The sequence below is a fragment of the Phyllostomus hastatus genome, unplaced genomic scaffold (genome assembly GCF_019186645.2).
Source record: "Phyllostomus hastatus isolate PE091 unplaced genomic scaffold, TTU_PhHast_1.1 phas_scaffold_93, whole genome shotgun sequence".
Lineage (NCBI taxonomy): Eukaryota > Metazoa > Chordata > Mammalia > Chiroptera > Phyllostomidae > Phyllostomus > Phyllostomus hastatus.
In genome coordinates this window covers 21,603,475-21,631,028 of record NW_025334042.1, presented here as the reverse complement: position 1 = coordinate 21,631,028, position 27,554 = coordinate 21,603,475, and the positions used below count along the sequence as shown (strand labels likewise).

The following is a 27,554-nucleotide window of genomic DNA, read 5'->3' as shown; positions in this document are numbered from 1 at the left end:
TCTGGAGTAAGGCCTAGGAAGACGACATTTTAACAAGAACCTTAAAGTGATTCGTCAGAGGTTTCCCCATCACATGTTGAAAAACACTGAAATAAAAGAGTTTAAGATCTCTGTGTATTCCAAGAAAAATGGGAAAACAGCAAAATGGAAATTCTTTTTTTTTTAAAGATTTTATTTATTTATTTTTAGGGAGGGAAGGGAGGGAGAGAAAGAGAGAGAGAGAAACATCAATGTGCGGTTGCTGGGAGTTACGGCCTGCAACCCAGGAATGTACCCTGGCTGGGAATCGAACCTGGGACACTTTGGTTCCCAGCCTGCTCTCAATCCACTGAGCTACACCAGCCAGGGCTGGAAATTCTTTTTTTTAAAGATTTTATTTATGTATTTTTATTTTTATTTTTTAAAGATTTTATTTATTTATTTTTAGAGAGGGAAGGGAAGGAGAGAGAGAGAGACAGAGAAACATCAATGTGCAGTTGCTGGGGGTCGTGGCCTGCAACCTAGGCATGTGCCCTGACTGGGAATTGAACCTGTGATGCCTGGTTCACAGCCCGCTCTCAATCCACTGAGCTATGCCAAGCCAGGGCTATTTATTTATTTTTAGAGAGGGGAAGGGAGGGAGAAAGAGAGAGAAACATCAATGTGTGGTTGTCTCTCACATGGCCCCCACTGGGAACCTGGCCTGAAACCCAGGCATGTGCCCTGACTGGGAATCGAACCTGGGACCTTTTGGTTTATAGCCCGGCTCAATCCACTGAGCTATACCAGCCAGGGCTTTTTAAATTTATTTTTTAGAAAGAGGAGAAGGGAAGGAGAAAAAGAGGGAGAGAAGTATCAATGTGTAGTTGCCTCTCGTGTTTTCCCCTACTGGGGACCTGGCCCACAACCCAGGTATGTGTCCTGATGACTGGGAATCAAACCCACGACGCTTTGGTTCTCAGGGCTGCACTCAATCCACTGAGCTATACCAGCCAGGAAAATAGCCTAGAGTTTTTCTAACTACAGGTCACAAAATTAATGAGTTGTGAAATCAGTTTAGTGGGACAGAACCAGCATGTTTATTTGTTTGTGTTAATGAAAAAGAAGAGAGCCCTGACTGGTGTGGCTCAGTTGGCTGGGAGTTGTTCTGCAAAGTGAAAGGTTGCCAGTTTTATTCCCAGTCAGGATACATGCTTGGTTGCAGGTTTGGTCACCAGTTGGGGTGCATACAAGAGGCAACAAATCAATGTTTCTTTTGTACATCGATATTTCTCTCCCTCTCTTTCCCCCTCCCTTTCTCCTCTCTAAAAATAAATATAGTCCTAAAAAAAAAAGAAAGAGAATAAAAATAGAAAATGTCACAGTGTGTTGCACATAGTATAGGTATTCTTTTATAAAGTTTTTTATTTGTGTTTGTATAAAGTGGGTAACAATGTAAAATATTTTTTATTGTGGGATGTGGTTAAAAATTATAGAGTGACAAGTGTTGGTGAGGATGTGGAGAAACTAAAACCCTAGACACTGATGATGGGAATGTAAAATGGTGCAGTTATTTTGGAAAATAGTTGGCATTTCCTCAGAAGGTGAAACATGTAATCATCACATGACTCAGCACTTCCACTCCTAGAAATATGTGTGTGTGGCGGGGTTGCATCTCTGAGAGAAATGAAATCACAAGTCCATACAAAAACTAGTGTATGAATGTTCATAAAGTGTTGTTCACAATGGCTCCAAAGTGGAAACATTCCAAATGTTCATCAACTGATAAGTGAATAAATAAAATGTGGTCTACCCACAGAAAGGAACATATGTTATTTGCCCATGAAAAAAAAGTGAAGAACTGACACATGCCACACAGTATTGGATGAAACTTGAAAATTATGCCAACTGGTCTCTTTAAAATATTAAAATATTTACTTTATGATTATTAGAAAAACTACTTGTCTCTTCTTAAATGTTTGTTTTGGTCACACTGAGCAATTACTTTTTGTAGTTTTTATTCAACAGTCAAATTAAAATCACTTTTTTAGTGCAAATGTTACTAAATTACAAAAAAGGATAAGTCTTGATATAATTGTTGGGACTTCATAAGTTTCTTGTACAATTAAAAAAATTTAATCTAAATTAGGTCAGTGGTTTTCAAAAGAGCTTCAGCAGCCAGGTAGAGTCCATCAGCATCCCTCCTTTCTCCCCACACCATCTTCCTTCCATTCATCCTTTTCTTTAGGGAATCTCTCCTCCTTTAAAGGTCTGAACAAATACTCCAAACCAGAGTGTCACTTTCTTCACTAGCTCCCTTGGTTAGAGTGATTGGTCAAAGGATGGGCCTACTCATCATAAACAATGAGAAAAAGAAGTCTGCTCTTATCTGCCTCTTCCCCCAAGCCCATTCTACTTCCCATTGCTAACCTCGGTCACAGTTTGGAATGTAAGCTTCCTGATATTGCCTACGTGTGATAACGACAATACCAAACACATAGCACTATGTGTCAGTCACCGTTCTAAGCATTCTACATATATTATCTCATTTTGTCTTCACAGTAACTCAGGAGGTAGATATTACTCTGATGCCTATTTTACAAATGAGAAAACTCACGCACAGAGATGTTAACACACATCATGCATAAAAGCACACATTTAAAAAAATATAATGGTTTTATGTTAATGTGCTTTATAGCAATTATTCATTTCCTCTTGAACATTTTCCCACATCAGGACATACAGATCTACCTCAACCTTTCAGAGCCACTTACTATTTCACTCCAAAATAATCTATAACTTATTTAACCAGGCCCCTGTCAAGGAACATTTAGATGGCTTTAGGTTCTTGATTATAAAGAACAAGGCTGCAATGAACATGTCTCTACTACTGCTTACTTGAAGTATGTATGATGTAAAATCCCAAAAGCAGCATTTCTAGTTAAAAGGCCTATGCATTAAAAATTTTAATAGACATTCTCAAATGTTCCTCAAAACAAGTTGCATGATACATATACACACACATGCATATATATACATACACATATATGTATATATTTGCATCAATTTATATATTTCTTAAAAGATTTATTTTTAGAGAGAGGGGAAGGGAGGGAGAAAGACCGGGAGATTAACATTGATGTGTGAGAGATACATCTTTCAGTTGTCTCTTGCACGCCCCCCACTGGAGACTTGGCCCGAAACCCCAGTATGCACCCTGAATGGGAATCGAACCAGTGATCTTTTGGTTTGCAGGCTGGCACTCAATCCACTGAGCCACACCAGCCAGGGCAAATATTTGAACCATCAGCTATAACAGAAAGCCTATTCTCCACATTCTTGTCAATACTAAGCATTATTAATCATTTTTACTTTTCCATTTTGCTAGATGTGTGAAAAATCTGATACATTGTTTTAGTTTTCATTCCTTTAATCATGAGGAAGGTTGAGTATGCTTCCAAATGTGTATTGGCCACTCAATACATTTGCTTTTTGGTTATAAATTATTTATTAACTGTACAACTTAATTACTTTTTAAAATTGCACAAGGACTTTCTGAATATCATGTGTAACTCCTTGTACAATTCAAATTGCCTCTCACAGCAGCTGTCCTTTGCTGGTGTCTGATTCCTATCCAGATCTCATTAATATTCTTTCCAAATAGAATTGTTGCTTGACTATACAGATGCGATCCTCGCTTCTGCAGAGTTCCCTTTTGTAGGACATCTACCCTTTAACTGCTCATTAATAGTCCCACCAGAGCACAGCCCTCTGAGAAGCCTGATGAACACTGCATGACTATCTAGGCATTAAGATTACTGTTTGGGGTTGTGCTCCAGCTGCTACCCTCAACTAGCCAGGCTACTGCCTCTAGGTTGTGAGGGGGTGGGGGCTACATATGAAGGGAGGGTGCTCTGAATATCAGGATAATCTTAGGAATCTGAATAGCTCACGTGGAATCCAAACACATCTAATTTTTCTGAAAAGGGTCCCCTACAATTCCAATATAAAAATAGCTTTGAGACTTTAGTTTTGGCTTAATTCCAAAGTCATTAGGCCAGAACAGGGAGGCAGACATAGACCCTAATCACTCACCATCTAGAGCAGGGGTGTCCAATTCATTTTCACTGGGGGCTACATCAGCTTCAAGGTTGCCTTCAAAGGGTCGAAACAATTGTAGGACTATATAAATGTTAACTACTCCTTAACTGTTAAGGAGTTGAAATTACATTCGGTTCTTTGAAGGCAACTGAAGATTGGGCCACCTTTGCAAAAGCCTGGGGATCAGCTATTGAACACTGGTCCTGTACAAGGTGATTCATTCCATTTGATCTTATGAAATCCTTATGAAATACCACTGAAATCCTATGGTACCAGGAAGCAAATATTATTATTCTCATCTCACAGAGGGTGAAACAGAGGCTCAGAAAGGTTACATAGATTGTTTAGTAAGAGGCAGAGCTAGGCTTTGAAACAGTCTGACGAACCCTGATGTCCATGCTCTAACAACTTCCTGCAAGCTACATCTGCCTAGAATCTGGGGGTGGTCTGGGCAGTCTTACCTCCTAAGTATCTTAAAACTAGAAATGGTAATGCTCTTGTAAGGGCCAAATTTTAGGTGTTCTCAACACCTTTATAAAAACTATGAGTTGAAGATAATGTAAGTATCGCCTTCCTACCTGGCTTCTCTTACTTTACTGATTCACTTGACTATCTTATCTTCTTGCACTTTTGAAACCCAAATTAGCTTTTTCATAACCATGGTAGTCTTCACATATCTTATGTAGACAGTTAAAAGAGTAACCTCCAATTACAGCCTTTAAAAACTGACTTTGATCTAAAATTTTTAGCTCATAAAGAATCATATCTTTTTTTCTTTAAGGAACTAAGATCTAATCCAAGTTTAATTCTACCTCTCTCTCAAATCTAAGGTGTTATATATTCCCTTGGTTCTTCCTCCTTTCTCCCGAGTTGATAATTAACTCATTGTAAAGACAACATAACCCAAGGGAGTGAGAGTTTTGTCAGTGTTTTTTCATACATACTAAGTAAAATCTCTTTCAATAAGTAGACAAACAGATAATTATGACAGTAACTTCAAATTTAAGGGGAAAAGTAGAGAAAAGCATAGTTAATTGGAAAAGAATGTGCAAATTTAGAGTTGACTCAGGCCATAAAAGCACAGATTTACTAACAGCCTGTTTCTCCTTTAACCTTTGTACCATTCCATACCTTATCATCAGATGCATCAAATGTCAATGTGTCTTATACTGTGTAGGGGTTCAGTAAATATCTGTTACACAAACGAAAAACAGTCCTGTGCTAGTTCCCAGTTGCCACATATCTTGACAAAGGCCCACCTACGTAATTGAATATCTGCCTATAAAGTATATGCTCATAGGCCTGGCCAATTACATGCTTAATTAAGACAAAGTGGATAATTAAAGTCTTTGTTACAATGTCAAAGCAGAAGAAATACAAACAATTATTTTAAGAAGGCTGCTTCCGTTAAAGAATATAACCTTCTTATACCAGTCCTTTGTCCTTAATAATTAATCAAGTTTTCTCCAAATACAGGGCTTCTTAGTTTCACTCCTGGCCATTTCCAGGAAGGGCCTGGCTTCCATTCTTCTTATCTGAAATTTTAGATGATGTGTTTTTTTCAGGTCTTGCTCAATCTGAAAAGCCAGTTCAGATCAATTTAACCAATCCCTTCAAGCAAGAGAATTAAAACAGGTTTACTGAAAAGTGACTCTTCTCTAGGCAAGTTCTCTAATCTTTCCTTTCTGTAAAAATCTGAGAAGCTAACACCAAACAATGCTTTAATCAAGGACAAGCACAGCTGAGTCTGGCCACATAAAGAATTACCAACTCGCACAGCCACAGAAGTGATCAAATTCTGCCAATTGATGCTACGGATCTCATTTCTTAATAAGGACTGGTTACAAACATATTAATGTTAGTGTTTAGATTAAATTTTAATGTTTACCTTCTAAAAATTACCTCCAATTATAGTGCTGTTTTAAAAAGTTATTGATTCCTGGCCAGTAGCTCAATTAGAGTACTGTCCTGATACACCAAGTTGCGAGTTGGATCCCTGGTCAGGGCGCACACAAGAATTAATCAATGGATGCATAACTGAGTGGAACAACAAATCGATGTTTATGTTTCTCTCTCTTTCTTTCCCTGCTTTTTCTCCCCCTTCCTTTCTCTCTTCCTTCTTCTCTCTCTCTAAAATCAATAAATAAAAATTAAAAAATTAAATTAAATTAAAAAATTATTGAGAAAAATTTGCCAAGTGGTATTTTAGTTGGCATGGGAAAGTCAATCAATTTCTTTGGTTCTCAAATTTCTTTATCTGAAAAACAGATAATCATTCACATGGAATGGCTATGAGGATTGAATTAGAGGATAAAAGTAAAAGTACTTTGAGAAATTATAAATTGCTATAAAAAGCAACATTATTTTAAATAAAATTTATGTTCAGTTTCAAGAAAAAAATTGAATTAAAAAATAAGGCTACCCAGTGAAGAGAAATAGGAAGATAATTAGAACTGATCAGTTACGCTGTCTGGTTCAACTGGATGTTAACAAGAAACCCCTTGTTTAAAGCTGTTGCTGAAAATCTTTCTAATCGATACATTGTCCTATTTCAGGGTGCACAGTAAGTATAATGAAAAATATACTTTCCTTGAAGATTCTCCATGGCTTTCTTATTTTTCTTCTAGAGAAGGAAAGCAGAAGAAAACTGGTTGTGGGAGGATTCTAGTCAGTTGGATGCCAGTTTTGCTATATGCACTTTTAAAAATGTAATGAGTGTTAAAGACTAGAATTGGCTAGCAGTAATAACCATGGAAGTAGATGCTGACAGGTAGTAAATAGTGGCCTGGATCCTGGGAACACCTTGGAAAACCTGCACCCAAATGGAACCAAATCCTGCCTATCACAGTATCCAAACCTTTGTCGGGCTACCTTCAGAAACCCTCAGGGACTGATACCTGATTTGAACCCTGATGGAACTACCTCAGCTGTTGGCCATTAAAATAACAACTAACAACAACAACAAAGCTTTGGACTGTGAACCAAAACAAGAATTATTTAAAATGAGAAGTCTATCTTCAAGGCTTATTGATTTATTTGACCAATATTTATTGAACACTTACCATGTGTCAAGCAGTTCTCTCTTTGCTAAAGACACAACCTTAAAAGTGACAGACAAGGTCTCTGCTCCCATGTTAGCTTCCATTCTACAATGGAAGCAGGATGGTTAAATACTGTGATTAACGCTGTGAAGGAAATACAAAAAGGGTAGGAAAGGGGGCAGATGCTTTCGATAGTGGTCAGGGAAGTCCTCTTTGAGTGAATGACATTTGAGCTGAAACCTGAATGACGGGGAGGATAAAGGAAGCCAGCCAGGTAAAGAGAAGAAATGGGGGAATTTTCCAGGCAGAGAATACAGCAAATGCAAAGGCCCTGCAACAGGAGAAATTTGGCTAGGGAGTAAATGAGAAGTATGAGATGATAAAGAGATGCATGACAGCCAGGTTAAATAAGGATTTGTAAGCAATGATAAAGATTTTAATTTTACTCTAAGTGTGATGTGAAGTTGAACGCTGTTGTACAATAGCGTTTGCAAGATGAGATATATTTCATGTACTCGATGTATTTAATTGCTTATTATATGAATAATGACTATGAAATGAAAAGGAAGGGCAAGGTTCTCACTTAGAAGGCTTATAACTTTTAAGGAGGCAATAATTCATAAACAGTGACAGCACTGAGGTAAAAAAAGAAGTAAAAATAAAATGCTAAATGAAGGCTAAGGAGGGACACTGATTCAAATAAGATAAATCAGAAAAGGCTTTCTTTTTTTAAACTAGCATTTTATTTGACCTCTTAAGAACAAGGATTTCATCAGGAATGGGAGGGGGAGGAGAATAAGGCTGTGGGAACTGCATGAGCAAAGGCACAGAGGCAGGAAAGGACAGGGTGGGTCCAGGAAACCGGGAATCATTGTATAACTCCAGTGCCAGGTGGGTGGCTAGTGATGTGAAAGATAAGCCTGGAAAAATAAGCTGTCAGGGTGTGGGAGTGGGGGTCTTGAATGGCATGCAGAGAAACAGACTTAATTGACTTGGGCACTGGTTCCCCTTAAGTGTATAAGTGAATCTCTTGAGGTGCTTGTTAAAACTGCAGATTCCCAGGCCCCATCCCTCAGATACGCTAATTCATAGATTTAAGTAGCACTTGGGAATCTACCTTTTTAACCAACACCCAAGGTGATTCTGAAACAAGTAATTGAGGGAACTATACTTTGCAAATCAGTGTTTTATTTTTTTTATGACAACTCTGGACTGAAAGGGAAAAACTGAAGCCAACTCTAAGGATTGCTCAGGGACTCCAGCAAAAAAGGGGGATCTGAATTAGAAGACTGATGAAAGAGGCATCATCACTGCTGGGGCAGAACCAACCAATGTTGGTGATTAAATGTGGGAGGAGAGAAGGACTGAAGTGTTCAAGACAACTTCAAACTTTCTCCTTAGGGAAACTAGGTAAACACAGGCACCTAATAATACACATACTACCCACATAGTCTACCAGGTAGCTGGAAATGCAGATCTGAAGCTCAGATATATATATATATATACAAAGGCACTACACATACTGGTTTGGTATCCAAAGTGAATTCAAGACAAATTAAAAATTAAATATAAAAAGTAAAACCATAAAATTGAAAGCAAATCAAAGTGAATACTTAATCCATCTCTGGATGATAGAAGACTTTTACGCATAAAAGCAAGAAAGGGAATCCCAAAGAAAACGATCTACAGGTAAGTAACAATATACCATGTACAAAATTCAAAGGCAAATCACTAGTTAAACATTTGACCAAAGAACAAAGAATTGATATTCTTAAAATGAAGAGTTTACAGAAATCACAAAGAAAACACTAAGGGTAGTTTTAGTATAAAATAGTGATTCCCAGTCAGGGCTCATGCCAGGGCTCATACCTGCAGGCCAGGTCCCCAGTGGGGACCATGTGAGAGGCAACCACACATTGATATTTTTTCTCCCTCTCTTCCCCTCTCTCTAAAAATAAATAAGTAAAACCTTTAAATAAAATAAAACAGTGAGAGTTGTTAAATAACTTGGCTTGGCAAGTTCAACCTCATATAAGTAAGACTTGCTCTCCATTCACTAGAGGTGCTTTGTGACACAAATCAGCAGCGCTTTTCAGATTGACCTTACTGGGTTCCAAGTGCCAATCTGTGGGAGTGCCTAAAAAATACCAATCTTTGCAACTTCCATTGTTCCAAGGGCACAATTGCCACCAGGCTCCATTAAGCCTTGCTACCCCTGTGGACACTGCCTTTACTGCATCCAGTCTTTCTTCGGTCTATGTCTAAAATGGGTAAAGCCTCAGGAATGGGAGAGAATATAATTTCAGAATAGATAGTGAGCAGCGATTAAAAGTCATCCTTTCAGGACAGAGGTTGTATGGATTTGGGGATCAGGAGCTTAGCCCTCTCATTTTACAGATGAAGCTCAGAGAGGATGAATGACTTACCCAAGATAACCTAAGTGGTTGGTTTCCAGCCCCAAGGTGGGAATCCTGACTGTCAGGCCATCACCCTCCCAGTTTTGCAATGCTGTTTCATCAGTCACAAGCTCTGGCTTCTCACAACAATGGGCATTTAAAACACCACAATTTAAACTTCTTGTACACTTTCTACTCTGTCACTCCACTTATTCAATTTGGCCTAATAAAAACTATACCCCCCCACCAAAATAAATGAAAAAACTCCAGAAAGAAAAACAACATAATTAAAATGTCAAGACTCAAATAAAAATTAGGATGGATTAAACAAATTACAATTCACAGAAGAAATTGAAATGAATGTATGAAAAGTGTTCACTCATGAATAATTAAAAATACCAATCAAATCACACTTATTAAATTAGTAAAGATTACAAATAATATTCAATGTTACAAAGAATCCACTAAAATGGGCACTCAAAATCCCTGCAGGTGAGAATGTCAGCCTGGTCTTTATGAAAAGTAATTTGGAAGCAGTTTCATATTTTTTAATTTGCATGCCTTTTGACCCCGTAATTCAACTTGTAGGAATCTAACCTAAGCAAAGAATGAGTGATCTGTACAAAGATTTATGCATAAACTTATCCTCAACTTTTTCAGTTATTAATAATGTAACAATCAAAATACCCAAGTGCACAATTTAATTATGCAACATCAATACAGTATGGTATTAGTAAACATCCATTAAATTGTGTTCAAATGATTTTGATGCAATGAAAAATTATGACATAATGTAAAGTAAAAAAAAAGGTACAAAACTATACCTACTGTAATACTATGAGCCCAATTACTTGTGTGTTTGTTAGGGTGTGTACTAAATAAAAAAAAAGACTAGAAGGAAATACACCAAATTATATTTCTCTCTGGAACAGATTATGAAATATTTTATATTCTTTATAATTATTTTCTCAGGTTTTCTACAATTAGTATGTGTACTTATTTTCTAAATGTGTATGTGTGTTTTATATATGCAAACAAAACAATAATTTATATATATAATATGAAAAAAGTTTTCTAAAAAGACAAATTTACAAGTCACTCACATGGAGGTGTTAAGGCAGATCAAATTGTACAAGGAGAGGGTATATTGAGAATAAGATGCTGGACAGGACCACAGCAAACACACATGTTTAAGGAGCAAAAAGACTATGAGTTAGTGAAGGACATAGGAGGAAGTGGTTTGATGGAGAACTATGAGTTAGTGAAGGACATAGGAGGAAGTGGAAGATGGAGAACTAGGTACAGTCATATCAAGAAAGCCAAATGAAAGGAAGAACCAGAAAAGTTGTCTTCTTGGTCAAAAGCTGCCAAGTGGTAAAGAGGAGGACAGTGACAGGGCCATTATGGAGAAATCACTGGGTACTGTGTATAGACAGACAGATCTCCTCCCGTGCTGGAGGTAGAAGCCAAATCTAAGCAAATGTTACCTGTTTAGTAAAACTGACCTTGAGGAAAAGAAGTCCTAGGCCATTTGCTTGATTTCAGTTTATTAAAGAAAAAATTGTAGATATCTAGAACCAAGTAAAAGTATATCAGGATTACTGATATACTTTTGTAGATCGGTAATTGGCAAAACAAAAACAAAAACAGTAAAACAAAAATTGGCAATATTTTGGCATGCAAGAAAAAACACGTTTGAGGGATAGCAAGTTTCTCCAAATAGTAAGCTATGTTATAGGATAAATAAGGGGAAAAAATAGCTCCACACGTGTTGTCAAAAGTACAAAAAAGTTGAATTTTTTTCTAAATATGAAACTTCTTAGTTTTAGAGTAGCATTGTTAAGAACTTGTTTGAAAGAAAAAGAATGTACAATGTCATGGTATCATATTAACTTCTTAAGACTGGACATGTGAAGTCTTGGAAACATTTTCAAGTTTAAAGAAATATCTTGATGTGCTGAATAATGAATTGCCTGTTGGGTCAGACTTTGCCCTTTTCATGAAAAGAGGTCTGCATAAGCTCAATAACTTGACTGAGTCTCAAGGACTTTACATCCAGCCACAGAATAAATATAGCAGTATGGTCCTACCAGGAGTACCATTTGCCATAGAATCTCAATTCTACAATCATTAAGCAGAAACTACTCGATTTACAACCACTCATTTGTTACTAAAGAACCTTGAGAGTCTGTGAAGTAATTTAACATCACCTGTAGATTACTGTACACAATCCAAAATAAAGTACTTTAACTTCCTATCAAAAAATGCAGTGAAAGACCATAGCAACTTTTAAAAAACCCAACAGTTTTTTTGTATGGAAATTCCTGACTTCAGAACCAAGTTACACACTTTTCTATCTGCAGAAAGAGTACAATTCCAATCTAAATGAAAGTAATCTATTTCTGAGTGTATGAAATTAAGAATGCCTGAAAACTAGTTTCATGGTCAAACTAGTTTCATTGGGAGAATAATGACAAATTCTCCCAATTTGTGGTTAGGTGGCCTTTTATGGCAAATATGTCTAATGATCTCTTGCACTCTGAACATTCTTTTTTTGTCTGTGAGGCTGAAGAACTTTGTACCTGAAAACATTGTAAGAAAACAATGTAATCATTTTAGGTTCCCATTGTAAGTACATGCAAATATACCCACTGCCTTTCCAAAAATTCCTGGTAGAGACCACTTTCCTAGAGTGTAAACAGAAAGAAAGTAGGTAAGCAATGTCAAAGAAACATGTTCAACAAATACCATGGCTCAAATTACCAAATAACACAACCACCATCTGTATAATTAACTACAGATTTCAGATCATCAAAACTCTACAAAAATCCTAACACTTCTGACCTTTCCTTCTCCACCCATCTACCCACCCTATCCCCACCTCCAAAGAAAAAAAGAAAAAGATTTTGAGGACACCTTAGCAAGAATAAGTATCCTCTGTTACCAAGATGAGCTGTTAATAGAATTGTTTTCACTTCTGAAGTTTTCTCTTCTTAGGATTATTAGAAGGTTGAAATCTGGTCCACCTTTTAACCAGAGTCTGGAACAAAGTTTCAATGTACCAAGTTAAACAAAGTTACACAATGGAGCAATTTTTACAAAATGGCACTGCTTTACTAATGTTGCCAATACTCTATTCTCTTCCCAGTAGCTCTACAGTTCAGGGACTGCCTGATAACAACACTTCCAGGCCCATTACAGAACAGTGAAAATATTTCCACCAACCATTTACTGAACTGCTACGGGATTAACAACAAGACCTAATCCCATTTTCAAAAGGCCTTAATGTTGACAGAACACAAAATAAGAAATATGAATGATACACATTCATGAAGTGAGGAGAACCCTGTTACTTAAAGGTTTTTTACTATTGTGGTTGTTTACTCTGTTTTGCTTTTAAGGAAAACTAGAAGACAGAATTAAAAATAAACTATTCTCTATGCTCCCATAGCACTCTGGGCTGACCTCTAGTATAGCACTGACCTCACTAATACTGTACATTGTACCCACTGATCTGTCTAACCCATTTGATTTTAAGCTCTTTTATAGTAGGGACATTTGGAACTTTGAATCCACAGGACTGACAAAACAGAAGGCACTCAGTAAGTGTTTTGTCCAAAACAAACATGTTTTTACAGGAATTACCTATTGCCATGTTATGTGTTTTTCTATTGGTGGAAAACAAGGAAATATATATTCACACATGCCTTTTCTTTTTTCGTTTAAAATAATCTCTTCTGCTAACTCTATAACTTCTTATGGTCTACCTAAAACATGGTCATCCTTCATCCAGGATATAACTCCACAGGAACTAAGAAATGTTTATTGAGGGTCATTTTCTTTTGTGTCTATATCAGACCTCAGAAGAAAGTTTCATTTCACAGTTCCTAAAATATATATCATTTGTAAATAGTATTAGTAACTATGCAGATAAAAAGTATTCCATTTAACCACTTAAATCAAGAGCAAAAGAAAGACTATCTCAGGCAAAAGACCTCTTCCCTATAGAGGCATTGTCTTAAAGGCTGATAACTCCCTGAGTATGTTAAGTAGAAAAGTCAAGTTGATAGAACCATCTGGATTAGGCAGCTTTTTGAAACCTGGAATTAAGTGAAAGACAATAGTAGTTCAAATATCTCTCACCAGGATCAGCTAAACTCTGTAACTCTGTTGTAAGCACCAGAAGGAGTCAAGGACGGGCGCCAGATGGTTTACTCCTAGCACCTACAACTTCAAGTTTAGTAGGTGTAGGCAGGGGTGTACGGTTACCTTATATTAACAGCTACGTACATTGGTGACAGATGCCAGCAATATACACAGGATGGCGACTCGGGGATGATACATCCAGCTGCAAGGACTGCTATAGTCTCGACATACCTCCAAAGGACATAAGTGATATAAGTGTCTTAAAAAGAGTTCAACTGGCAGAATGGAAGGGCAGAAAAATAGAAGAGGGAGGGGATGGCTGAAAACGAAGAAGTGAAAAGAGCAGTTGAATATCATAATACTATTTCCCTGGGAAATTGAATTTGGATGAACTACCACCTTCTCCCACCACACCAAAAATATATGTATAGTTAAAAAGGAGTTTTCTTGCCCTGGCGGGTAGCTCAATTGGTTGGAGTGTCCTCCTGATATGCCAAGGTTGCGGGATCCATCTCTGGTCAGGGCTTATACAAGAAACAACCAATGAGTGCATCAGCAAGTAGAGCAACAAATATATGTTTCTCTTTCTCTCTCTCCCTTCCTCCGTCCCTCTTTCCCTCCCTTCCTCCCTCTCTCTCCCTTCCTCTGGCTCTCTAAAAAAAAATCTATAAATTAAAAAAAAGGAGTTCCTATCAGCTCCCGCCCTCAGGCAGCAAAGGTTCAACCCCATATAATTGCTTCCAGTACCAGAGCAGCACCCAAAAGTGAGGAAAAGAGCAGAGGATCAGCGGTTCCTCCACTCCCTCGTTCTAGGGCAAGGGGATCCCTCTTGTGCTCCCAACGCCCCAGAAGTCGCGGGAGAAAGAAGGTGCGGAGGAAAGCCGAGGTCTCCGCGCACTCTCCGGCTGTGGAGGATATGAAAAGAGAAGGTCCTTACCTGACTAAAAGCGGTATTTTTTCTGCACTGCTTCCAGCCCTGCCACAGGTCCCGGGCGCTCTGACTCGCGCACCTGTCGCGACCTAGCTGCAGCACCTACAGCTCCTGCGGCCCCGCCCCGGTCCGACTCGGAGCCCCGCCCCGAGCCCCGCCCACCTCCACGAGGGCGCGCACGCCAGCCCGCCTCCCTTGCGGCCTCGGGGCGAGCGTGCGCGCCACCCGCGGCGTGCCGTTCCGTCGTAGCTGCCGGTGTTGCTCCGTGGCGTGCTGTGTTGGCTCCGTGAGAGGCGGGGCTCCTTTTCCTGAGGCCGCGTCTAATTCTCTACGGTGCTCACTGAGGAATCCACGTATCTTAACCGCCTTGGGCTTTGTGCTTCTCCAGTTTGACAATAATTAACTCTCTGAGTCAGAGTTACCGCAAATTGACTCTGGAGCGCCTGGGAGGTTTGCCCTAGGCTCAACTAGGCCAGTCCCCAACCAGGTTCCTGGTGATTTCGGGGTAAGTTCATTGCAGGGAGAGTATTTTAGAGTAAGCCGTACTGTGTGGTGGAAAGAGCTATAAATCAATCTTGTCTCAACCGCTTGACATCAAGTCACTTCACCTCACTAGAGATGAATTTCCTCTTAGTAAAGGGGTTGGACAAGGGCAAATCTCCAAGTTCTCCAGCAGCTCTAACCTTTCACACAGTTAAGACAGTATGCAATATCAAGAAAATGCATTCCCTTGTATGTGGAGTTACCTCAATATATCCCCCCTATAAATTATAATTAAAAAAGAAGTCAATAATGGCCCTTATTCACCAAGAAGCCTAACCTGGGTCATAGATTTGGACCTATATTTGAATCTTGACTCAGTCACTTACCAACTTAGGCTAATTACTTGCTCTCCCAAAGCCTCCCTTAGCGCCCTTTTGAAAATAGAGTTAGTAGCCCTGGCTGCGGTGGCTCAGTGTATTGAGTGCCAGCCGGTGAACCAAAAGGTCGCTGGCTGGATTCCCAGTGTCGGGACATGCCTGGGTTGTGGGCCAGATCCCCAGCTGGGGGCGTGTGAGAGGCAACTAACTGATCAACATATCTCTCACACGTTGATGTTTCTCTCCCTTACTTCATTTCTCTCTAAAAGTAAACACCGGTAATTAAAATCTAAAAAGAAAACAGTCAGTAGTACACACAATTGGCTTTTACCAGTTTGCAAGGCTAACTTGATAAATTTTCATGGATTTTTGAGCGAGTTACTAAGCATAACTGCTATTAAAAGTCAAATTTTATAAACATAGTTAAATATGTTAAAAACAGGTAAATACTCAAAATTCATCACTTTTTTTTATCTTAATTTTACTAGTAACTTTGCTCTTGAGGTTGTCCATCTGTAGGATGGAAATACTGTGTAATATATGTATTTCTTCCCAACTCTTTGTTAACAGATGTCACATTTGTAGTATAAAATTGGCTGCAAAAGGAATGTTTACACCATGGAAATTGGCAAATGCTACAAATCAGGCTTGGTTTATGTTTTATTGATTTTCTAGACCAATTGCCTGCAACTTTTTCTGTAAATGACCAAATAGTAAATATTTCAGGTTTTCCAGTATGTATAGTCTTTGTCACAACTACTTGGAACTCTTATATTTATAATGTGTGTTGCTGTGTTCCCATAAAGCCTTATTTACAAAAATAGGCACAAGCTTGTGGAGAAAATATTGATAATGTAGAATTAAACTTTGTGTAACATGGCCTGACATTGTAAGTAGCACAAAAAATTGAGGAAGAATTCTAACAGTATTTGAAAACTATTACCCAATTCATGAATGACGTTCCAACATACTTTTTCATTGTTTTACTTTTGTCTTACTAGCTAACTTAAACAAAAATATCAACCAACATCCATGTCTGAACTATACTTCTTTGGTGGATGTGTCTTTTTTGATGATTCAAATCATAATCAAGTATTATTTATAGTCTGATTTTTATGAAATATTGTTGGAAAAAATCAAAACTGATAAGTTTTTAAAGAAATAGCAAGTCATACTGAAGGTATAGGTACAAAAAAAGCAACAAAACTATTTTAGTTTAAAAATCATGCTATTTCTGGTCTTCTGGTCAAGATGGCAGTGTAGGTAAATGCAGTATTCACATCTTCCCACAACCATATCAAAATTACAACTAAACTACAGATCAGTCATTATTCAGAGGTGCCTGAAATCTAGCTGAACAGAAGTCCTCCAATTAAGAATATAAAGAAGCCACATGGAGACTAGTAGGAGGGGCAGAGATGTGGAATGGGTGGGCCCACACCCACGTGTGGTGGATAAAAATCAAGAGGGATGTCTTGGAACCACAGGCCCCCTCTGAGGAGCGAGGGGTCCAAGCCCCACACCAGGCCTCCAGCCCAGGGTTCCAGGGCCAGGTAGAGAAGTCTTCATAATTTCTGGGTGTAAAAATCAGCATGAATTGCTGTTGAGTGAGATGAAGGACTTCTGGAGTCCCAGACTTTCCTCTTAAAAGACCTTCATACTGGCTTACTTGGATTCACTCACTCTGAGCTCTAGTGCTGAAGCAGCAGCCCAAAAGGCACCAGGGATGTATGGGGAAGAACTGAATTATGTGGCATCAAGGTGAGAGCTGGAGGGGCAGGTTTTTCCTAGAGAGAAGTGCTGGCAGAGTCTATTGTTCCTTTTCTGAACCCCTCCTACGGAGCTGGCAGATGGGTGCCATATCTGAATCTCCATCAACCTGGCTAAAGCTGTTCTCCCTGTCCTGGTGATTCCAAGACCGTGCTTCACCCAACTTTTGGGCCCACCCAAACTGTTTCCAGTGGCTTTTTCATGCAAACATACTTCATGCCTCAGACTTTTCTAAAATTTCTCAGGCAAGCAGCATCTGGCCTTTGTGCCCCATATCTCTCACTAAGTGGCCCTAAGACTGGCACTAGTAGCACTGGCCTTGGTTTGCAGCTTAAACTCTCCTGGACACCACCAAGCCTAACACAAATATTAGCCACCTGCAGATCACTTTGTAGCTCCTGCTGGGTGGCCCCAGGCAGAATATAAGCAGCAGCCAACCTAGGCCTGCAACTCCTGGGAGGCCCCAGAGCCACTGCACCTAGTGGACAGTTTTGGATGATGTCAAAGCAACACCCAACCACTTCTACAAGCCATACACTCAAGGGAAAGACTCAGCAGGCACCAGAGCCCCACTCAAGTGGGCCTGGTCTGTGGGATGGGTCTGCTCTGTGGGGGGAGCCCCCATTCAGTCAGTTGTTGCATCCTCCTGGCAGCCAATTGGGTTAGGGTAAATCCCTCCTAGTGATTTGCCAATAGTAATCCGGGTTCAACTACTATAGGAGAGTGTGCACAGCCCACATGGTGGGGAAAGGTTCACCTGCAGTTCCCAGCTCAGGTGAATGGGGAGGCTGTGACACTGAACCCTACAGGACACTAACTACATAAGTCCAATCTACCAAACCCAGGAGATGTAGTAACTCTACCTCATACATAGAAACAAATACAGGGAGGCTGCCAAAATGTGACAAAGAAACATGCCCCAAATGAAAACAGAACAAAATTCCAAAAAAAAAAAAAACCTAAACAAAATGGAAACAAGCAATCTACTAAATGCAGAATTAAAAAAAAAAAAAAAACAATGGTTCTAAGGATGCTGAAGGACCTTAGGGGAAGAGTAGGTGAACTTAGAACTTCAACAATGAGATAGGAAACACAAAAACTGACCCAGAAAACATAAAAAGGAACCAGTCAGAAATGAAGAATACATTACAGGGAATCGACAGTGGAGTAGATGAAGCAGAGGATCAAATCAGAGATTTGGAATATAGGAAACAGAAAACACCCAATCAAAATAGCAAAAGGAAAAAAGAATACAGTCCTGGCTAGGTAGTTCAGCTACTTAGATGTCATCCTGATACACCAAAGTTATGGGTTCCATCCTTGGTAAGGGCACATACATAAATCAATTAATGAATGCATAAATAAGTGGAACAAAAAATCTTCCCTCTCTTGTTCTCTCAAAAAAATTAATACAGTTTTTTAAAAAAGAATCTAAAGGATGAAGATAGTATAAGGAGCCTTGGGACAACTTCAAATGTACCCACATTTGCATCGTGAGGTACCAGAAGAAGAAGAAAATGAGCAAGGAATTGAAAATCTATGTGAAAAAATAATAACAGAAAACCGCTCTAATCTGATGAAGGAAATAGACATACACATCAAAGAAGTACAGAGAGTCCCAAAGAAGATGAATCCAAAGAGGACCACACCAATACACATCATAATTAAAATGCCAAAGTTAAAGGCAAAGAATCTTAAAAGCAGCAAGAGAAAAGAAGTTAGTCTTCTGATAAAACTCATCTGATTCCTCAACAGAAACTTTGCAGGCCTGCAGGGAGTGGCAAGAAATATTCAAAGTGATGAAAAACAAGGACCTAAAACCAAGATTACTACATCCAGCAAAGCTAACATTTAGAATCAAATGACATATAAAGAGCTTCTCAGACAGAAGAAGCTTAAGGAATTCATTACCACCAACCCGTATTATGTAAAAAGGGTCTTCTTTAAGAAGAAGGAAAAAAAAGATAAAAAATACAAATAATAAAATGGCAATAAATACATATCTATCAACAATATTGAATCTAAAAAAACGTATGAGCAAGCAAACAGAAACAGACTCATAGATAGATACAGAAAACTTTGATTTTGCCAGATGGGAGGGTGGTTGGGGGATGTGTGAAAAAGGTGAAAGGATTAAGAAGTACAAATTGGTAGTTATAGAATAGTCATGGGATGTAAACTACAGCATATGGAATATAGTCAGTTATATTGTAGTAACTATGTATGGTGTCACTGGGTATGAGATTTGTCAGGATGATCACTTAGTAAATTATATAATGTCAAATCATTGGGTTGTACACCTGAAACTAATATAATAATGTATGTCAACTCTAATTGAAGAAATAAAAAAATTACTGAAAGAATAAAAAATATAATAAAAAATTAAAATTAAAACATAAATGAAAAAGAAACATCTAATACCCCTCCCAAATCAGTTTCTATGGTACTTCATAGTCAACATTCTTGGTAGCTATTAATCAATATGTATGTGAGGTTCAAAAGAAGAAAAGCAATTAATCTTCTGTACCAAAGAGACACATCCATTGTCTGGGTATAAAGTAGTTTCCAAAACTGAACCTTGCCTGGACCAGTGAGGCTTAGTTGGTTGGGCATCATCCCACAAAGTGAAAGGACTCTGGTTTGATACTTGTTCAGAGTACACACCTGGGTTGCAGGTTTGGTCTCTGGTCAGGGCATGTGAGAGAGGCAACCGATTGATGTTTCTCTCCCACATCAATGTTTCTCTCCCTTTCTCCTTCCCATTCCCCCTCCCTTCCCTCATTTAAAAATAAATAAATGAAACTTTTAAAGAGAAACCAGTCCTTGGTTTATGACAGTGTAATGTTATCAGCCCCATTAAAAACAAACAATAAAAACCAACCAAATTTGCATAAAGCATATCTCAGAATCAATAGCTAAACAAGTAAAGTCCCAATGTTTAAGGTAAAAATTCTAACCATATTATAATAATTAACACAATTTTTATGTTAACCCCCAAGTAGTACCATGAATTTATTGATATAATGAAATTGTTTTTCAGATTCAGATTCCTAAAATACCAAAGTAACAGAGTGATTTATTGTTTTTTAAAAATCTGAACTTTAAAATAGACACAGAAAATAATGATAGGAATAAAAATTATGTGATACCTATGCTAATGGAAACAGATCTCAAAATCATTGAATGGCCAATCATTGAAGAAAAGCCATCATGTTCATCAAAAGAAGAAATAGATAGCCTTGTGCTTCCAGATTGTTAGAATGAAAAACAGTGTTATCATATTCAGAACAGTACAAATGGCTTGAAATAAAAGAATGGATGTAAAGATTGTTTGACAGTTCAGCATTTAGGAGTGACAGCAGAAAATCATATCCATTGGTCCAAAGAATGGAGGGCATATTTAGTAACCCAAATAGTACTGATAAAACTAGCAGGCAAACCTGCAAAAAAAAAAAAATTAGGGAACATGATTTTTTATTTTTAAAGATTTATTTATTTATTTATTTTTAGATAGGGAAAAGGAAGGAAAGAGGGAAAGAAGCATCAATGTGTGGTTGCCTCTTGCGTGCCTCCTACTGGGGACCTGGCATGCAACTCAGGTATGTGCCCTGACTGGGAATGGAACTGGTGAGCCTTTGGTTTACAGGCTGGCACTCAATCCACTGAGCCACACCAGCCAGGGTGGGGAACATGATTTTTTAAAAAGACTACTAGAATTCAAGAGTTGCCAGAGGAATCAATTAATGACTCAATTTCCAATTTAGTGTATAAATTAATTAAAGACATCAATGGTATCATAGAAGTTTTTTTATTTTTTAAAATGTTTATTGATTTTAGAGATAGAGAAAGAAAAACTTTGATGTGAGAGACAAGTATCAATTGGTTGCCTTCCACATTCAGGCCAAATGGGGATTGAACCCACAACCTAGATATGTGCCCTGACTGGGAATTGAACCCACAACCTTTTGGTATACAGGAATACGGTCCAACCAACTAAGCCATACTGGCCAGGGCTATCATAGATACTCTACCACAGATATAAAGAGTATCATTAATACGCTTTATAGTTTAGTAAAACATAATAGGTCTTCATCTGATAGTGAGGGGGGCAAAAGAGTTAAATGAGAAAAATGGAGTCGATATAGGGAGTTGTTTACATACATGATGCAGTGCAGTAAGAGTAGCAGAATATATTGCAAGAAAAATTATGCAAAGATATTTTAGAATATCATAGAAGAGAATGCCAGATATATGTTATAATTTATTAGGCATCTATACTTTTAAAGAAAAGCATCTAGTGATTAATCTCCAGTATGCAGTTAAATTAGTTTCTGTACTGTTAATGATATTTGTTACTTCAAAAGAATTGGTATCAGTCACAACAGGGTATATTTCTAATACATTATTGTCTACTTTAAATGACTGTGGCTTTGATAATGAATATTTAAAAGTGAACTTAATTGCATTTTTGTTCTAATGGTGTTCATATAGTAGTGGGGGAACTACAAATTTGTTGGTAATTTTTCTGAAGTCATCATTTGGCACTGTGTAAATCACTGATTGCAATTCAGTATCTAAAATAAAATAAGTCTAATAGTGTTCATATAGTAGTGGAGGAACTACAAATTTGTTGGTAATTTTTCTGAAGTCATCATTTGGCACTGTGTAAATCACTGATTGCAATTCAGTATCTAAAATAAAATAAGCCAATTGTTTAAAAATATTCTGAGTAAAATTTGTTCAATTTATCACCAATCCAATAAAAATGAAGTTAAGCTAGAAACTGTAGCTAAAGAATTTGAAACTGAAATTATTAAAAGTGGTCAAGTACTATGGTTGAGATGGGCAACATGTAGTTTACAAAATGCCATTTCTGTGTGTCAGGCATATCCTTCACTTTATAAATATATGATTATGTATATGATGCATATATATGCATTTTACTCATTATTTTGGTTTGGCAAAGGGATTAGCTAACATTAATTTCTTGCAAGGCTTTGCTTTAATGATTAACATTCTTGAAGAATTTTTATTATTTCCAGTTGCATTGCAGTCAAAATGCCTTCACATATAGAAAGTAAAAAAAATTAATCAAATGTACCATACAAGCTTTGTAAAATTTAGAACTGGTTTTAGAAAGCATGACTCTCATGTTAAAGATTTGTCAGGTAAGTTTAAAGCATTCCATTTAATAAAAATAAATGTGAAGCTCTGCCTATGAATATGCTAATAAAAAGTAATGAATTTATGTCTTTTATTAGCAAAGAATTTTAATTCTGATTTATTAGAACCATCTTCTTGGCCTTATGAAGAAATAACTTCACTATGGAAAAATGGTGGGGCAAAATCTTATCATTTAAGGGAAATTTTAAAACATGAGGCTCTTGCTATGTAGCTCAGTTGGTTAGAGTCATCCCAGTATGCCAAGGTTGTGGATTTGATCCCTGGTCAGGGCACATACAAGAAACAACCAATGAATGCTTAAATAACTGGAAAAATAAATTGATGTTTTTCTCTCTCTCCCTCTCTCCCTCCTTCTCTTTGTCTTTCCCTCCCTCTTTCTTCCTTTTCTCTCTAAAATCAATAAATAAAAATTAAAAACTAAAACATAAAATTAATTTTAATATTTTTCAGGATATTGTAGATATTAATGTAGAATCCAACAATGTTACAATCCCAACACTATAGGAAAAGCTAAAAAGATAGTACTTTTGCAATCAATACTGGTAAAGCTGAAAGAAGTTTTATTTTAATGAATTTGTATGAGGTGAGAAATTGTAGCTTAATAACGGATCACATATTAAACTTAATGACAAGAAATTTTTGGGAAAAAGTTAGCAGATTAGGATAATCAAATGATAGTTATAGCATTACCCTTTGATTTTCTTCACTGTTGGGTCCTTTGTTTTTTTACTCCTGATTTCTCAACATTGGCACAATTAATGTTAATTCTATATTCTTTATTGTGGGGGACTGTCCATATTCAAGTGTGTAATTAATTTAATTTTTTTATTTATTGAATTTTAGAGAGCGGGGAGGAAAAGAAAGAAAATTATCATTGTTATTTCCCTTATTTATGCATTCATTGGCTACCTCTGGTATGTGCCCTGGCCAGAGACCAAAACCACAATCTTGGCATATTGGGATGATGTTTTAACCAACTGATCTAGCCAGCCAGGGCTAACTCATTTATTTTTAAATGCTCCAAAGTATTCCATTGACACATACGCCACTACTGATGGACGTTTAGATTATTTTTATTTTTTTCACTATTATAAACAATGGCAAAAGAACATCCTTATACTTATATTCTAGAGTTTCTAGGAATATACCTCCAGCTCACCTTTCCATCCACAGTGTGAGATCTCATTTTTCTACATCCTTGCCAAAAGTTGGTATTATCAGACTTAAATCTTTGCCAGTTTGATGGGTATGGAATAATAATATCACTGGTTAACTCGCATTGATCTAGTTGAAAATGAGAATAAATATCTTTTTGATTCTTATTGGCCACTTGTATTTTTTTGTTGTGAATTGTTTATTTAAATAATTTGTTTATTTTCTTCCTATTTCATTTACTGTAGTTATTTTTCTATAGTCCCTCCTGGTACTCATTCATTGGTATACATATTTTCCATTACATAAATAAAAATTTTTAGCCTGTTTCTCTTAACTGCATTCATACTTCTAAGTAGAAGTCACTCATTTTTTTTTTCAATCAGTAAATTCTTATTGAGTACCTATTATATTCCAGTGTTAAGCACTGGGAGATTCACTAGAGAACAAGACAGTGATTTAGTTAGACAAATAAGTTGGTAGACTACTTTATTTATTTATTTATTTTTAAAAAATATTTCATTTATTTATTTATTTATTTTAGGGAGGAGGAAGAAGGGAGAAAGAAAGGGGGAGAAACATTAATGTGTGGTTGTCTCTTGCACGACCCACCCTGGGCACCTGGCCCGCAACCCAGGCATGTGCCCTGACTGGGTATGGAACCTGTGACTTTTTGGTTCACAGGCCAGTGCTCAACCCACTGAGCCACACCAGCTAGGGCCTCAGTAGACTACTTTAGATAAGTACTGTGATAGGGGAAAATACAGGTGGTTGTAGTAGTTCTTAGAAGGGGTACTTAACTCGGACTTGGGAATCAGTTGTCTTCCTAGAGGAACCGATGTCTAAACTGAATGGAAAATAGGAATTAGTAAGGCAGAAGGGTGTGTGTGTTTGGTTGGTTCAATTGAAGGGGTAGATAGATAGAGCAGGATCAACAGGGGAGAACAGAGAATAGCAGGGGTATGCATGCTTTCTATAAAAATGGACAGCGGGATTCAGTATAACTTAAACCTAAGGTTTAGGAGATGATGGTCACTAAGGAAGCTGGAAAGATATGCAGTGGCCAGATTATACAGGGCACTGCGAGACATATTAAGGAGTTTGAACTCTTGTAGGAGAGCTGAGGAGCCAGTAAATATCGTGCCTTAAAGTATGGACTGCTTACCTTAGAATCACCTAGGAGTCTTGTTAAAAAATGCCCATTCCCTGCCTGGCGTAGCTCAGTGGATTGAGCGTGGGCTGCGAACCAAAGTGTCGCAGATTCAATTCCCAGTCAGGGTACATGCCTGGGTTGCAGGCCATGACTCCCAGCAATCACACATGTTTGTTTGTACCTGCACATGATGTTTCTCTCTCTCTTTCTCCCTCCCTTCCCTCTCTAAAAATAAATAAATAAAATCTTTTTAAAAAAATGCCCATTCCTATATTTTACCCCAGATCTACTGAGTAAAAATCACTGGGTGTAAGTCCCCAAATCTGTAATTTTCTTGTAACACTGCCAAGTCATTTCTTATGTGCATTGAAGTTTGTACAGTATAGTGAAGTATTTGAGGCCAGGAAATGACATGATCATATGAGTATTCTAGAGAGATAACTTTGGTTAGAATGTGAAGAATTGTTTGAAAGTTGCTAAAACTAGAGGATAGGAGACACATTAGGTAGCTGCTGGAATAATCTAGGTGAAAGATGTTGATGGTCTGAACTAGAGTAGGGTTAGAGTTGGAGAAAAGGAAATGAACTAGAGATATGTGAATGTCAAATTATTTAGATGACTTGTCAATACTTAATGGTTTTCTTGGATATGCAGGTGACTTCTGCAACTGGATGAATGCTAGTGCTATTTTCTGATCTAGAGAATGTAGGAAAACTAGCAAGTTTTAAGGGGAACTTAACAAAAAGATACCCAGTAGGCAACAGGAAGATAGCTCTGTAGTAAGAGAAAGTCTAGGTTTAAGATATAGCTATAGCAGAGGCAGATTTGCTGCAAAGCTGATGAAGTTAATCTTCAGGTCTCTTGCAAATCTCCTAAAAAGGACCTGAGACAGGCCCTAAGAATTATATATATAAACAGCCATATTACTTTTCTTAAGAGGGTCTCCCAATTGTGTAAGCTTCAGGCCTCAGAAAGTCTTGAATCTGGCTCTCAGCTATAGGTCAAAAATCATCAGCATACAGAGGGTAATGAAGGATCCTGGAAAGGATGAGATAGCCTGAAGAGAATTGATAGTAGTTTCCCTGTATCTATAGTTTCACTTTCTGATGTTTCAGTTACCCACAGTCAGCCCTGGTCCAATAATATTAGATAAAAAAATTCCAGAAATAAACAGTTCATAAATTTTAAATTGCATGCCATTCTGAGTTGTATGAGGAAATCTCACATTGTCCTGCCTGGGATGTGAATCATCCCCTTTGTCTAGTGTGTGTGTGTGTGTGTGTGTGTGTGTGTATACACACACACTATATATACTACCTGCCCATTAGTCACTTAGTAGCCATCTTAGTTATCAGATCAACTGTCACAATATTGCAGTGTTTCTGTTGACATAACCCTTATTTTACTTATTAATGGTCCCATATTTCAAGAGTAGTGATGCTACAATTCGAATATGCCAAAGAGAAGCCATAAAAGGTGAGAGTTCTCAACTTGATAAGGAAAGAAAAAAATTAATATGCTGAGGTTGCTAAGATCCATGGTAAGAGTAAATCTATCCGTGAATTTGCCTAATTTATAAATTTTATCATTGGCATGTATGCATAGGAAAAAACATAGTATATATATATACTATAGGTAAGAGGGGGTTCAATACTACATACAGTTTCAGGATTCACTGGGTGTCTTGGAACATATCTCCTACAGGTAAGAGGGGGACAGGTATAGAATAAGAAAACAACAGAGGTTTTATTATTTTACACATAATTTTCCAGGCATGACTGTTATTTTAAATTAGGTGTAAAGAAAAATCAGGAACAGAACTTCTGGTCAAGATGGAGGCATTGGGAAACATGGCTTGCCTCCTTGCACAACTACAGCAAAATTACAACTAAACTACAAAACAACTAGAATTTTCAGAGAACTGAGCTATATGGAAGTCCAACAACTAAGGAATTAAAGAGGTCACATTCATCCAGACAGGTAGGAAGGGAGAAGACATGGAGACACAGAACAGGTGGTCCCACATCCATGTGTGGTGGATAAAAATTGGGAGGGATACCCCAGGAGTGAGGGATCCCAGGCCCACACCCAGCCCAGGGTTCAAGTGCCAGGAAAGTAAGTCCCCATAACTTCAGACTGTAAAAACCAGTGGGCGTTGGTGTGGTGGAAGAAACTGGATTCTCAGGTGTCTCCTCTTAAAAGGCCCGGAGACTTTGGACTTATGCAGACTCACTTCCTCTGGGGTCTAGCACTGAGGAGCAGCTGGAAGGGCACCAGTGGCATATAGGAATAAATTGTAGTATCTGGCACCATGTTGAGTGCTGAGGAACAGCTTCCTCTTGGACAGAACTCCAAAGGGTAGGAAGTAGCATTGTTCCCTTTTTGAGCCCTCCCCAACACAGACCCACAGAGTGGTGACACCATATCTGAGACTCCATCAACCTGGTTCACATGAGACACCCCACCCTGGCAACTACCTAAGGCTCTGCTTTTCTAAAATAGGCCACACTACTAAGACAGGGAGTCAAAGCAGCTCTACCAATAATAGAAACAAATGCAGGGAGGCTGTCAAAATGAAAAAATGGAATAAAACTCCAGTAAAAGAACTAAGCAAAGTGGAGATAAGCAATCTATCAGATGCAGAGTTCAAAACACTGGTTATAAGGATGCTCAAGGAACTCACTGGGTATTTCAATAGCATAAGGGGAAAAAACCCAGGCAGAAATGAAGGTTACATTAAGTGAAATAAAGAAAAAGTTACAGGGAACCAACAGTGGAGTGGATGAAGCTGAGATCAAATCAATGTTTGGAACATAAGGAAGAAAGAAAAAAAAATGGAACAACAAGAAGAAAAAAGGAATC

The 27,554-nt window shown here is 37.8% G+C and overlaps 2 protein-coding genes across 5 annotated transcripts in view; both read right to left on the bottom strand.

The window, feature by feature from the left end:
- LIMA1 (LIM domain and actin binding 1) overlaps positions 1-14,719 on the bottom strand; it is an 80,859-nt gene extending 66,140 nt beyond the window's left edge. For all 4 annotated transcript variants that reach the window (XM_045830040.1, XM_045830042.1, XM_045830043.1 and 1 more), the window contains exon 1: positions 14,580-14,719. The gene's annotated coding sequence lies outside the window, so the exon portion shown is untranslated. The remainder of the gene's footprint in view (positions 1-14,579) is intronic.
- The window catches only part of FAM186A (family with sequence similarity 186 member A), a 108,453-nt gene continuing 95,325 nt past the window's right edge, over positions 14,427-27,554 (bottom strand). Inside the window, exons 13-14 of the mRNA XM_045829388.1 lie at positions 14,680-14,913; positions 14,427-14,547 (exon numbers count right to left, since the gene is read on the bottom strand). Of these exons, the coding sequence (XP_045685344.1) occupies positions 14,427-14,547; positions 14,680-14,913 (355 nt within the window). The remainder of the gene's footprint in view (positions 14,548-14,679; positions 14,914-27,554) is intronic.